Source organism: Triturus cristatus, chromosome 6, assembly GCF_964204655.1.
Source record: "Triturus cristatus chromosome 6, aTriCri1.1, whole genome shotgun sequence".
In the NCBI taxonomy this organism is placed as follows: domain Eukaryota; kingdom Metazoa; phylum Chordata; class Amphibia; order Caudata; family Salamandridae; genus Triturus; species Triturus cristatus.
Genome location: NC_140589.1, coordinates 1,895,179,245 through 1,895,193,760, shown reverse-complemented (window position 1 = coordinate 1,895,193,760; position 14,516 = coordinate 1,895,179,245). Strand labels below are relative to the sequence as shown.

The following is a 14,516-nucleotide window of genomic DNA, read 5'->3' as shown; positions in this document are numbered from 1 at the left end:
ACCAGGTGTTCACATTTTATAAGTCTGGGGTGAGGGGAGCAGTACACATTGGTGAAGTTTCGAGTCCGTCACCATGGCCTCTAAACATAAATCCTCTGTTTTAGTCTCCTCATTAACCCCCTCCTATATTTCCCCTATGGTGGTCACAGAGTTTATCCTTTTGGAGCAAGGTTCATGGAGAGAACCTTTGGACCTATGCTTGGTCTTTCTCTATTCAGGCAAACAGATTTCTTTTTCTTTTCTATTGCACGGGCACAAACTGAATGGACATAAGAGCACTTTAGAAAAGTAAATAACTACATACATTGTACGGAAAAAGAAAGATTACGGTGTTCAAATTTAAAATTGCAGTCAGCCCTTTCAGCAGATGCTCATTTTATTACTGATCAGCACGTTAAAAAAATACACTGTACAGAAGTAGAAAGAATACAATTGTTGTCTACATAGAATATAGGAGATGGTAATCACTGCTATAAGCAGAGGTTTCTAATTCACTGCTTGTCCAGCAAACTGCCCTGCAACGTCTGTACAAATGGTGGCAGCTCCTGTCCCACATGAGACCATAATCCTGATGTACACGTACTTCAGGGGCTGCAAACCTTGAAGGCCAGTGACATCTGACTTTCAACCAACCCCAAAACTCCATTTGTGCTCTACCGGGCTGTAGTGTTAATGAAAGAAACAAAATGTAAACGGGAAACAGCATGAACATGAAATTCAAAGTTTTTTAGCTAGGATCTGATTATCAGAAATGTCAATCAAAACTGTGGATACGAGCCGTAGAAGGCCCTGCAGAACAAATCTCACATAACTGGGTAAAAAGGCAGAGCCATGTCTTATCACTAGGTGGGCAAAATAGCCCTTATACCACAGTAGGCTGGGAGCTTTGAAATAAATCTAGCTGTTGCTTTCTGTAAAATTTGCATTCTGAGAAAAGTTTGATGCTCACTGGAGTTTGTACATAGTCACCTCTGTGGAAAAGAGCCTTTTCTTGACCAATCCTTCGGCACCTGCTATGACTGACACGATTTCTGTTCCTGTGTTCCATATTTTGTTCAGGTAATCCATACCCTATATTTGTGAGCAGGTGTGGATTTTTTGTTGTAGTAACTGATCGATGTTTCAAAAAAGGACTTCACAATCAGTACATCTTACACCCAGGAGGCCTTTTTGATGCCCCATCAGAGAGCGCTTGAAGAGAATGCGCTTTCATATTTATAATATTCAAATGCCGTCCCTACAGTTATATCCTCTGATCAAGCTTTATCTATTCCTTTGTAATGAATGTCTTGCCACAATGAAGACATAACATTTCTCCCTGGAATGCATGTTGACAGATGAGGTTCATCACATGAAAAAACGGTTTGCAATAAAAAGTTGTTTCTGCCAATATGCACTATCTGCTCAGCACCTGGTCACATCTATTGCTTCAGTTACTTCCCACTGTGGATTTTAATGATGTTGCATAAATAGTCCCTTTGTAATGAAAGGTTTGTCACATTCAGTATATTCCTATGGCGTCGCTCCTGTGAGCAGGACATGTGTCCCACAAGTAACGACTTTCTGATGTTGCATTAGCTTTGTCCTTTTAAAGCAGTCGTTCCCAAAGTGACCAATACTGCCCTCCCGCAGGCACCAGAATGATCAAGGGGGAGGTAGTAGCCTCTGGTGCAATTGGGGGGGCGTTGAAAACAAAAAAGGGGCAGTGGAAGCGTTAAGAAAGAATACAAAATAAAAAAGGTAATTGCGGTAAGCCAAATAAGTTAGGAACCTCTGTTGTAAAGGATGTCTTGCTGCTTTGAGTGCAGTGATATGCATTCTCCACCGTCAGGACTTTCTCCTTTGTGTTGACTTATTGTTATTGCAGTAGCTTTGCGCTGCCAAAAATTAATTGTCACATTCAGGACATGTATATAGTTTCTCCCCAGGGTTGACTTTTTGATGATGTGTTCGGTCTTTTTTTTTTTTTTTTTACAAATTCCAGTACACATTTTTTTTTTTTTACAAATTCCAGTACACATTTGTTGTGATATGTGTTCTTCTTCTCATGCTTTTACCACTCGATTGAGACACTCTTCCAGAAGACAAAGGAACGCTGCCACTTGTTTGGGTGGTTATCAGGAGAAGGAGAACAGTCACTGGGAAGACAGATACAAGCAATGTAGGCAAACGTATTCCGCCTTAACAGAGTGGCGGGCGGTGCGAAACTGGGTAGAAAAACAAACCTTGAGAAGACTGCACTACATTTCGCATGAAGGAATGCGGTTTTATATGCCTACTTCAGATTATGTGGTACTTCCATTTTTCCCCCTTTTCTTTTGTTAGCGGAAGAAATGACTCAGAACCTGCCCGCTTTTTGGGGCAGATTATTCGTCACCTACAGACGGAGTTCCAGAGTCCCGAATGCAGTATGTGGCATGTTTCGATGTGATAAGAGGGAACTTCCCTCCCTTTTTTATAGCCCTCGTGTGTTTATTTAAGGAACAGATTCCTCGTAGGATCCACCATTATTTCTTGTTATATGTAGTCTTCAAACCAATATGGTATAACTTCTCTATCGAACACTTTCAACTACTGGAAACTGTCCCTTGGCTCTCGAGGAAAGTTCCTGTGAATATCTTTTGATACAGTTCCAAAAGAAATGCCACTATATGGATAAGTTGCTTAATTTACACTTCTCATTATAGAGAAGGAATCGTTCTACTAGCATATCAAAGAGTTACTTAGTCTTTTCTTCTGATGGAGAATAAAATGTTAAGGAAACACTGAATGAACTTCTACCTGGTAATGAAATTAGAACTATGAAAAAAAAGAATGTGCATCAATGTATGTTTTCTGATGATGTTTTCTGGGCATTTCTACCAGGGGCTACTAGAGATTTGAGGGAGGAATCTTCCCCCCTATGATGTGTGGATGGTAAATGGCCTAGGTAGGTGTTTTCAAAGTGCTATGATAACTTATTGCTTACATATTAATTATTACATCCAGATTTTCTTTTAGTGTGATGAATATGCAGAAATTATTTTTTGTTACCGGTATTTCAAGGTTCATATACACATACACACACACTAGACTAAGGTATATTGCAATAAAGTTTGGTTAATTATTGGATCTCACTCATTGTTCTATGTTACAGGTCTCCTTCCCCGCTGTTCCCTTCCTTCCCTTCCCCCACTTGATCATCTCCAAGTTCTGTACTATAAAAGTCTTCAGAGATTGAGGGTGACGAGAGGTCGACCATATTGAGATACGAACCGATCCTGAGAGGGACCTTTTTCATCCAATCCTGCATCTGACACATGCGTTCTTCTCTATGTAGACTTTGATGGTACATTAGCTATACCTTTCTAATAAATGCTTTGTTGCAATCATGTAATTTCTCTACCATGTGAACTTTCTGATGTATTTATCAAATGTTTTGGTACAATAAGTGCACTGATATGGTATCTCCCATGTGTGAACTTTCTGATGGTACATTGGCTGTGCTGTACCCTCCTAATAAATGCCTTTTTAACTTTCTGTACACTCATGTGATTGCTTCGTTAAGAACACTTAGTCACATTCTGTACATTCATACAGATGTTTTCCAGCTGGGACTTTCTGATGTTTTAACTCTCCCTTTCTTATAGTAGCCTTGCCACATTCAGTGTAGTCTTCAGTATGGACTTTTGATGTTGCATTAGCTCTCCGTCTCTTATGAATGCATTGTCATATTCAATACATTTATATGGTTTATCTCCTGTCTGAACATTCTGATGTCATATTAAATGTGGTTTTGTATTAAGTCCCTTTCTGTCCATTAATATGGTTTCTCCCTAGTGTGGAATTATTGATGCTGCCTTTAGTTATTCTTCCTGTGGAAGACTTTATTACATTTTGTACGTACATAGGATTTCGGTTCATGAGGCGTTTGATGTTGCTCAGTTTTTCATTTGTTATAAATGTCTTGTGACATTCAATACATTGATATGGTTTATCTCCTGTGTGAACTTTCCAATGTGGAATAAATTTTTGCTTACAAATAAATCCCTGGTCACATTCATATGGTTTCTCCTCAGTGAGGATTTATTGATGTTGCTTTAGGTTGGTCTTGCTTTGAAACAATTTATTACATCCTGTACATTCATATGGGCTTCTCTGCAGTGTGGACTATCTGATGTTGCCTTAGATTCTTCTTCCACCTGAACACTTTATTACATTCAAGACATTTAGATGGTTCCTACCCAGTGTGGATTTTCTGATGTTGCTTTAGCTGTCTATTTGTTATAAATGCTTGGTCACATTCTGTGCATTCATAGGGTCTCTCCCCAGTGTGGACTTTCTGATGTTGCTTTAGCTGTCTATTTGTTATAAATGCTATGTCACATTCTGTGCATTCATAGGGTCTCTCCCCAGTGTGGATTTTCTGATGTTGCTTTAGTGTTCTAATTATTATAAATGCTTTGTCACATTCTGTGCATTCATAGGGTCTCTCCCCGGTGTGGACTTTCTGATGTTGCATTAGATTTGACTTTCTAATAAATGCCTTATCACATTCAGTGCATTCATATGGTCTCTCCCCGGTGTGGACTTTCTGATGTTGCATTAGATGGGACTTTCTAATAAATGCCTGATCACATTCAGTGCATTCATAGGGTTTCTCCCCGGTGTGGACTTTCTGATGTCGCATTAGATTTGACTTTGTAATAAATGCCTGGTCACATTCTGTACATTCATGCGGTTTCTGCCCAGAGTGGATCTTTTTATGCTGCTTTAGGATGCGCTTATTAAAAAATGCCTTCTCGCATTCAGTGCAGTTGAATGGTCTCACTCCAATGTGGACATTTTGATGTTGCTTCAGGTCTCCATTTGTTATAAATGCTTTGTCACATTCTGTACATTGATATGGTCTCTCTCCAGTGTGGATTTTCTGATGTTGTTTTAGCATTCCATTTGTTATAAATGCTTTGTCACATTCTGTACATTGATATGGTCTCTCTCCAGTGTGGATTTTCTGATGTTGTTTTAGCATTCCATTTGTTATAAATGCTTTGTCACATTCTGTACATTCATATGGTTTCTCCCCAGTGTGGATTTTTTGATGCTGCTTTAGAAGCGTCCTCCTTCTGAACACTTTTTTACATTCTGTACATTGATATGGTTTCTCCCCAGTGTGGATTTTCTGATGTTGCTTCAGCTCTCCATTTGTTATAAATGCCTTGTCACATTCTGTACATTGATATGGTTTCTCCCCAGTGTGGACCTTTTGATGTTGCTTTAGCTCTCTATTTTTTTTAAATGCTTTGTCACATTCCGTACATTGATATGGTTTCTCTCCTGTGTGAACTTGCTGATGTATTTTTAAACTTCGCTTTGAAATAAATGCCTTGTTACATTCTGCACATTGATATGGTTTCTCCCCAGCGTGGAGTTTCTGATGGTGCTTTAGCTCTCCATTTGTTCTAAATGCCTTGGAACATTCTGTACATTCATACCTTTTCTCCCCAGTGTGGTCTTTCTGATGTCGCTTTAGATTATTCTTCCATCTGAATACTTTATCACATTCAGTACATTTATATAGTCTTTCCCCATTATGGATTTTCTGATTTTGCTTTAGCTCTCCATTTCTTCTAAATGCCTTGTCACAGTCTGTACATTCATACTGTTTCTTACCAGTGTGGACCTTCTGATGTAACATTAGTTGTGCCTTTCCAATTAATCCCTTGTTATATTCTGTACATTCATAAGGTTCCTCACCATTGTGGATTTTGTAATGCCGCCTTAGATTTTTTTCCCTATGGAACACTTTATTACATTCTGTACATTTATATGGGTTCTCCTGTACGTGGTCATTCTGACCCTGCATTAGGTCTGTCATTGCAAAGAACAATTTTCCACACTCAGTGCATCAATATGGTTTTTCTCCCGTATGAATTTATTGCCACATTCTAGATATCCATACGGTTTCTCTTCTGCATGTTCATTCTGATACCAGGGTAGCTCTTTCTTCGTAATTAATACATCATTGGACTTGCTTCAGAATGTCAGTGTGTTATGTCTTCTATGTATATCATCCGATGCCTAAGAGACAAGTACAGACCTTGTTGAGCAGTTTGGGTTTTTTGCTGTAGAAAGATTTGGAGAGGCATTAGCCCTCAAGGGAAGAGATTTAGTGGTATTCTGTTTTTACATCACTGCCCACTCCAGTCATAGTTAATGCCTTTACCGTGTTAATTTATTACTGCATTTATTTCACCTGTTAGATTAAGAAAAAGAAACACTGAATAACCTTAAATACAGAGCCCATACAGACAAGTGCGCTAAAGAAATTCTTAAATTACACTTTCAATGTAAAGATACAGTAGGCAGTTAAAGGGCATACGATTCCATGATCCCCTTCTATCAAGGAGTGTGGACTGAAGGAGTAACCAAAACACAAGAGAAGGTTCCTTATTCAATGAGACAGACTATCTCCCCATGACACAATACAATGTTAAATCCATAGTGATAAGATGCCCCCATTCATATCCAGGGAATGCTCCAATTATCACACAACCTAACAAATAATACAAGATGGAACATGCAACGCAGAACATTCCAATAACGGCAGGAAACATAAGCAATTGCTGCAAGGGAGTCATTCATACTATCAGACCCTGGGACAGGATCCGGACTTGTACTATGAGTTTCTTCCACATAGTGTAACTCCAGAGATCAGAGTCTCTGACCAGATCTACACAAGGAAAAGGGGTTTACAAACATTTTAAACACATAATGACAACAACATCAATATGTCTCACCTTTTAGACGTATAGGCTTTCCCAATGCTGCAAAACATCAGAAAAAAGAAAGAAAAACAATGAGGTTGCCGTCTGTTGCATCACTCTGTAGGCATGCACATATTTCCTCCACAAACATGCACACCTACAGAATTACATGTGCACCATTTTCCGTTTAGTCTGGCGTTAGCCACAACCTTGTATTTTTCAAAAATTACATATATGATTAACTTAAGGGTTTTAGCTCTCCATCCATTGGTCGTTTGCTGCGCCATTCACAATTTGATTCCACCCACTACAGAATACAGCATGGGGCAGTAAGTCAGCCTAATTTAGCTACTGACTAACCTCAGTGACTGCAGTTTATCAGTGACTGCCTCCTGCTAATGATGTTGTAAATTCCTTCTGGAGCTGCCTTTGTTTGCACGATTTCAGCTTTATCAGAGTATAGCAGATGGTGTCCATTTGAATAGTTTCTTTATATAGTAATTCACTTTTTAGAATGCATTTGTAAAAGGGAGAAGGAACAGGAATCAGAAGAGCATACCACTCCCTGGCATGTTCTCTGCTTACTCTTCTCTTCCTCTTCAGCCCGATAGTCATCACGAGGGTCAGGCAGCAGAGGAAACCGCAACATCAGGAGCACCTGATGGTGCCGGTCATGAGGTCACCGTAGAACCAATCAGAGAGCGGGGAGGACCTTTTAAACCCTGGAACACGGAAGAAGGTGGCTTAACAGAAAACACAGAAGGGAAACGCATCACAGGTACAGATGCTGGAAAGAGCTACACATGTGAAGATTTTTCGGAGCCAAAACCAACCCGTTTTCTCGCCAGAGGCTGGAAGCGAGAAAACCGGTGAGGGTTTAATAACCCCATCATCCCAGCTGCTTGGACCTCCACACTTCCTGGTGAAAGTACCGGAGGAGAAGCAGTAACCGAATTCCCTGCCACCACCTTCCAGAATTCTTTCATTACTGGCAGCGAACTTGCAATGGCAGAGCGTGGCCGAGTCCCGGACCCGACACAACACCCGCCACGTATCAGGAGAACATGGCTGAGCCAGGTAAGGGGCAGGATCTTGGGGAGAGGGGTGAAACCGTAGGTGTAAAAAGCAGACCGGCAATCTATTGGGTTGTGTTCTTATGTTTTGTAGTTCCCTCTTTCTTTTTTCCCTTTTTCATCGTTCCACTCTTAGGGCTTAAAATATTAAATGTCTATAAGCCTTGTATAAATAGTCAGTTGACACAATAAGTGAAATTTGTTTCTTTCAATCTTACATTCCTTTTTTTAAATTGCACAAACCAAAGAGAAAAACTTCTCGTCCACCCATTTTGTTGGCTATATCAGGATCACGGGTGTTTAGCTCTCGGGGAACCAGCCTATCCAGTATCTAGTATTAGAAAGAAGGGTGACTTACCCTGGCAATCTTTTCTTTTCCGAGGGCATCAAGAAAACAGGTCGAGGACTCCGCCAGGACCTAGAAAAGAAAAATAGACAATGAGTTAAATACCTTTTTTTGCTTTTTTTCACTTTGTATAATCAAACTGAACTTCATCCAGACTAAGTGGTCACCTGGCTTATAAAGTGAACTCATAAATAAAACCCCTCACTTAACTTCCTTAGTATCTGTGGTTATTTGCCCGTTAAGTGACAGCATGCAATGAAATGCATTTATAATTGAACTCCTGAATGTATTTTAATTGAGGTCTACAGCTATGCTTGTAAACCAACTTAGTCTGCATGTCCTGCTTGAAGGTCTTTTTCATTCGTTTTCAGTGCTTTTGTTTGCTGTGCTAATATAGGTATTTAATTATTACTTTACTAATTTAATCTGTGCTGTGTGGTCTGTCTTTGCAACCCTATCTATCTCTGTGTGTCGATCTACCAGTCTATCTACCTGTCCTTCTATGTATGTATCTACCGGTCTATCAACCGATTTACTGTCATTCTATCCATGCGACTTATGTTTGAAAATTAATCAATCTCTTTGAATTCTATCTATCTTTGTAAATTATCATTCTATCAATGTATCTATCTTTTCAAGTTGATCTAGCTCTATCAGAAGGGTTATCTTTATCAATCTGTTTTTCCAACCCTGCCCATCTGTCTTTATAAGACTATTTGTTTTGCAAGCCACTCTATTTCGCTAACCTTTCAACCATCTGTACCATTTGTAATAAAGACCTACAAAAACATTACAAAAAAGCATTAGCAAAGGCAAAAAGGTTGGCAGCCACTACCAGATCCATAGTCTTTTTTAGGTTGGGTATTAGTTTGAGCGCATCAAATGTGCGTAAAACGCTTCTAATGGTTTTCAGTCTAATGGTTTTCAGTCAGACGTCATCCATAAGTCTGTTGCGTCATTCACATTTTAGTATTTTTTCCTTTACTCAACCTTTTGTAGATTGGAAAAGAACTGGCAGCCCCACAACTATAATGTTTTGCAAAATTAAGACAGAACAAATCAAGAATTGCCAAAGTCAAAAGGCTGGCGCCCAACACCGGATCTGTTGGTTTTAACTGCAGCATTTATATTGACAACAAAAATACGGCCTCCCTGTGTAGCCTGGTTGGGAGTGAAAATGGAAAAGAAAATAGAAAAAAAATACACACACACACACATATATGGGACCCCACACCCTGTTATGTCTGGTGTGTTTCCACATTATTTTTGCTTTCTGGTTTTGACGCTGTTTATGCTGGTTTAGTGTCTCTGCGCATCTTCTCACTACTGTTCAGTGGTAAAGTGAAAGTGCTCCTATTGTAAATTGGACTAAAGATTGGTGTTTCCATTATTGGCATATTTGATTTACTGGTAAGTCCCTAGTAAAGTGCACTGAGTGTGCCTGGACAGGCAAATCAAATGCGGTTAGTGGGCCTGCAGCACTGATTGTGCCACCCACACGAGCAGCCTTTCAAAGGGTTCTCAGACCTGACAACACAGTCTGCACGCAGTTCTTACTACCATGTCGACTTTGCAGGTGCACCCACTTGCCAAGCCCCAACCTTCCCTTTTATTACATATGTCACCCCTAAGGTAGGCCCAAGGTACCCCTTTGGGCAGGGTGCATTGTGTTTGAAAGGTAGGACATGTACTGGTGTGTGTGACATGCCCTGATAGTGAACTACAGTGCATTTGTTTTTTACTGTTGAAAGGCTATCTGCCCCATAGGATTGAATGGGGAATACTCTAATAGGGGGGTGGGTCGAGGTGTGTCCTGCCTTTCCTGGATGAGTCAGGGCTGGGCTGAATAGGCCTGGGCTGCATTTAGAGTAGCGAAAGGAGATTTCCTTGCACCTGCAAGGGCCAGGTTTGCCTTGGACAATGCTGTCTCCATCTCCTGCTGGGAAGCTGGGCCAGGGAGGATAGAACTGGTTTGGACTAAGCACAGATACTCTCTGCCAAAGATAATTGCAGTATAAATATTGGGGTCCAGATCCCAGAATTTGCTTGGATCAAGGAACCTGCCAAGAAGATGAGCTGGAAGAACTGCAGGAGGAGTACTGCCCCATTGCTGTGTTGTTGCTTTGTTGGGTTGGCGTGCAATTGCTGCTTCTGCCTTGGGGAGTGAAAGGACAAGACTGAACTGTCTTTACTTGTTGCGGAGTATCTCCAAGGGCTTGAAATAGAGCTTGCCTCCTGTTCACAAGGTCTCAGGTACAGCAAAGCATTCACCTACCTCTGGGTATTGCCTCTGGAACTACAGTTTCAGTTGCCACAGAGGGGGAAAGCAGCAGACACAGTCACCGACACTGCTGTGGACTCCATGTCGTGAGGGCACCACAGAGGGCACCGCCGCACTTCACACCGCAACCCTGGTCTCACCCAAGACTGCCTCCGCCACCGAGCTGCTGCTTGCACAGCGACCTGTTGGCACCACTCCTCACCTCCCCGCTTAACTTTGCTGCCCTGGTGTTACCGACGTCGCTGCCTGCGACAGCAGTCACCGCACTGTGGTTTGGGGGCACTGCTCGTAAGTCACGCGATGCGCGGCCCCCGTCCCACACCGCAGTCTACGCCGACTGACGCCAGCTCACTTCAACCAGCACTGTCACTTGCACCATGACCTGGTCGCACCGCCTCACTCCGCACTGTAGCTCTGGTCTCACCGACGGCGCTGGACGACTGTCAATGAGCCATTGCCTGCACCGAGACTGGAGGGCACTGCTACGCTTCACACTGCAACCACAATCGGCTGTATCCAAAGGTACTATTTACAAGTCTGCTGACACGAACACCGATTTACACCGACGCGGTCAGCCGGAACTGTTGGATTGTGTTATTTTCAGCACCGCGGAAGCACCGGATGGAGCTACCGACTTCAAGGAACTGTATTTTTAAGTCATACTTGCAAACTGCCTATTTTTTTATTACTGTATGTTGGTCTTGTATCATTGTGGTCTTGGTTGCACAGATAAATATTGGTAATTTTCTAAAACTGGTGTGATGTTTTCACTGTATTACTGTTGGTTATATGCAAATGCTTCACACACTGCCCCCAAGATAAGCCGGACTGCTTGTGCCAAGTTACCAAGGAGGTGAGATGGGGTTATTTTATAAGTGTATCCCCCCTTATCCTGACAAGATGGTCCCTATTTGGACAAAGGTGCAAACCATTGCTAACTAGAGACCCTCATTTTAAACAGGGGGTCATTAGTTTTTTCAATAACTACATATAGAGTTTGTGTTTGAACAACAACATTATATGTTTGGCGGATGCACATCAAAACCAACAGCTGGCTAAGAAACTTTTTGTATCGTGAAGGAACCGCTGTGATGCTGGTTCCTTCAACATACAGAGCTGCCCGCTGGTCCGCTGTCATCTCCATACAGGATGAACTAATGTCTGTCCGAGTTTCAAGCAATACATTCTCCACCACCGTGACGGATAGTAGCCCGTCCTCCATGGTCCATCAGTAATCTTCAAAAAACAGAATTGTAGCATATATTAAGATGTTATAACCAAACGCAAATCAAGACCTCACTTTAAACTTTTTTCTTTTTCAGTGAATTTCTGGGGCTCATTAAAAATGTTTCTGATGTCCGTGGACTCTAGTCAAGCATTTGCAAACTCTTACCGGGTTATGGTCCCTTGTCCTACCTTCCATGGGGTTCACAAAACTGCAGGAGGTCGAACAGAGAACTAGGACCTCTGCTGCATGTTTGCAAAATTCCCCAACAAAATATACCTTTTAAAAAGTTTGTTCTCTAAATGAGAACATTTTGGGACCCCCAACATGGCCTGGGGGTCAGGGTTTACCCACCATTCATTTGTATGCAATTTTTTCCAGGACTTGGGAAGTGAGTGGCTGATTCCTATAATGACAGCTGCAACATGTTTTTCTTGTTGCAGCCAGACAATCAGATTTACAGACGATTTCCAGAACCAAATATGGAAACCACGAAAATAGTTCCCCCGTCCAATAGGATTGAGTTATTCTTTTAAACTCTGGGCCCACAGAGGTCCTCTAACACAGATTAGAGAATCTCAGTGCAAGGTGGTCCTGATCACTAAATTGATCGCTTCATCCATGCGAAAATTGAGCACTAGAACACGTCTATCTGAGATTTTTTTAATGCAAATGTTTGCAGCCACTCAAGAAGAAAATCTATTCAAGCGGCAGAAAGCAGCAGCGCCATCTGAAGCACCATGTAGTGCCATTCGCACTAATTTTACAGCGTGGAACAAGCTACGTGCCGAATTCTTTTGCTTGCATAACTCCATCGAATATCACTGAGTTGTTATGTAACTCCGCGGAATTCTGCAGTGTGAAACTCCGTGAGTTACACCCACTCCATGTCTATTATAAACCGACAGACTGGAACAACCTTCTAAGGGATGATAGTTTCCATCCCAAATCACTGAGGGATAATTTACCAGTAGGCCAGTTCCTAATTTTAATTACAGTGCCAAACACATACATTCTCGAATGTTTTTTTATTTCCCTTGGGAATGCAAATGCAGAGCGTCCCCTCCCCCTTCCTAAACAGGTTTCACCATTCTGACACTGAACATGCACACTGGTTTTGCCTGCCTATGCATTTTACTGATAATCTCTGCGTGTATGGTTGGTGCATTGATGCAAACAGTATAGCAGCGCTCTGCTAGTATTGTCCACCTTGTGTCAACGCGCAGCCTCACAGAAGGCCTTCACGCCCCAATTCTAGACAAGGGCATCACACCAGAGCCGCAACAGGGAGGAACCATGGTCCCCACAGTCAAATTCCCATGCTATTCGCAACAGAAAGATTCACATCTTACTCTGAGGAGAATACATCTCTACAACTCACTCACCTGTCCCCTGAAGGCCCAATGAAATCCTCGGATTCAATACAAAGTCATATTTCTTCGTAACACACCTCCCAAACTCGTGCACGAAAACAGAGGGATTTGTTCTCTGAAAGTCACCGAAAATGTTCCAAAGCTTGATCCGGTGAAACACGAATCCAGCCACAGGAGGTTAGCCAATCAAAGCACGGAGTAGATTTGATGTCACTCACAGAGGTTAACCCTCACCCACAGACGCATATCAAAGAGACATTTTACTAATGACACCTGCATCTGGCCACATCAGAGACTAAACAACCAAGATGCTCCTGTCTGACCACTCTTCACCCGGGAGTTCGGACGGAGAAGACATTCTGAGATGTCACGAAGAAAGCATCAACTTCTGCAAATTGCGGGCTGGGAACCTCCTTATTAGAGAAGCACCCTCGCTTCGGTGGCTGCGTCTGGTTGAGGACTACTACTTTCTTAATTATCAGCACGACGGAGATGCACCCACTGGGAGAATCCCAAACACTTGTAAGCGCGAAGGCGGGGGAGGGGCGGAAGCAAGGAGCAAGCAAGAGGAAAGAGAGATGGCGCTGAAGGCTGGCGGTTTGCTCGCGTGAACGCAAGCTTATCACCAGCCAGCAGCCCTTTGAAAACTCACCTACTAAAGCCTCTCCGAGCAGCGCATGCGCGCTGACTCAGCGGGATCTAAAAACCTTAACGCATGAACACAAACTGTATTGCTGCTGGTAAGTGAGGGAGAATTCAGGTTTGAAGGCAGGCACGACCACCTTGATGAAGTATGTGAAGACGTGGTGGGGAAGGGCTGGCTCACTTACACCACTTAAAAGCAAGTCTCTCGATTTACTTTGGCCCTTGATATCGTAACCAGTACATCAATATCAGCCAATTGAAAGCTATGCAGAATGCACGATTCCACTTAATGGCAGCATATTTCCTTGTCCCAATACCAATGGCTATAATATAACTCACTGTTCTCTCCCAAAATAGCTGCATTCCTTTATCTTGTGTAAAGTGTGTGACTACAGGGGCATGCCCCCCCCGATTGACTCGCATGACTTCTGGATTACCCCTAAGTATGGATAAGCGTATGAATGGATATCTTGCATGAATACTTACACGCATGCATGCCCATACGTGCAGTATAAGTTTGCACGGTCACAAAAAAGTCTCCAACATTCAAACATTTTATTTTATTTTATTTGTTAGATGTTGCGACTAAGCTAGAGATGCTATTTAAGGGTGGATGATATTTTTTAAGTAAGATAAAAATCTAAAAAAATATTATTGAACAATAATTATATGTGGTCATATTGTTTTCTCACGATGTCTTTATCTGTATCTTATCTTCACTATAGGGATCCACCCAAGAAGAGACTTGCATTAGGTGAGTGCCTTTGGATTCATTGTCATGCACAGTATGAATCAGTTACAGGCAGGGATGCATTTAGCCCTGTTGA

General features: G+C 41.9%; 1 protein-coding gene across 2 annotated transcripts in view; it reads right to left on the bottom strand.

The window, feature by feature from the left end:
• Nucleotides 1–332: 332 nt before the first annotated feature.
• LOC146822336 (uncharacterized) overlaps nt 333–14,516 on the bottom strand; it is a 34,373-nt gene continuing 20,189 nt past the window's right edge. Inside the window, exons 3-5 of one of the 2 annotated variants that reach the window (XM_085613420.1) lie at nt 8,178–8,237; nt 6,780–6,806; nt 333–6,235 (exon numbers count right to left, since the gene is read on the bottom strand). In XM_085613420.1, coding sequence (XP_085469546.1) covers nt 4,220–5,857 — 1,638 coding nt within the window. In that variant the 5' untranslated portion in view covers nt 5,858–6,235; nt 6,780–6,806; nt 8,178–8,237 and the 3' untranslated portion in view covers nt 333–4,219. The remainder of the gene's footprint in view (nt 6,236–6,779; nt 6,807–8,177; nt 8,238–14,516) is intronic. The other variant, XM_085613421.1, reaches the window with a different exon arrangement.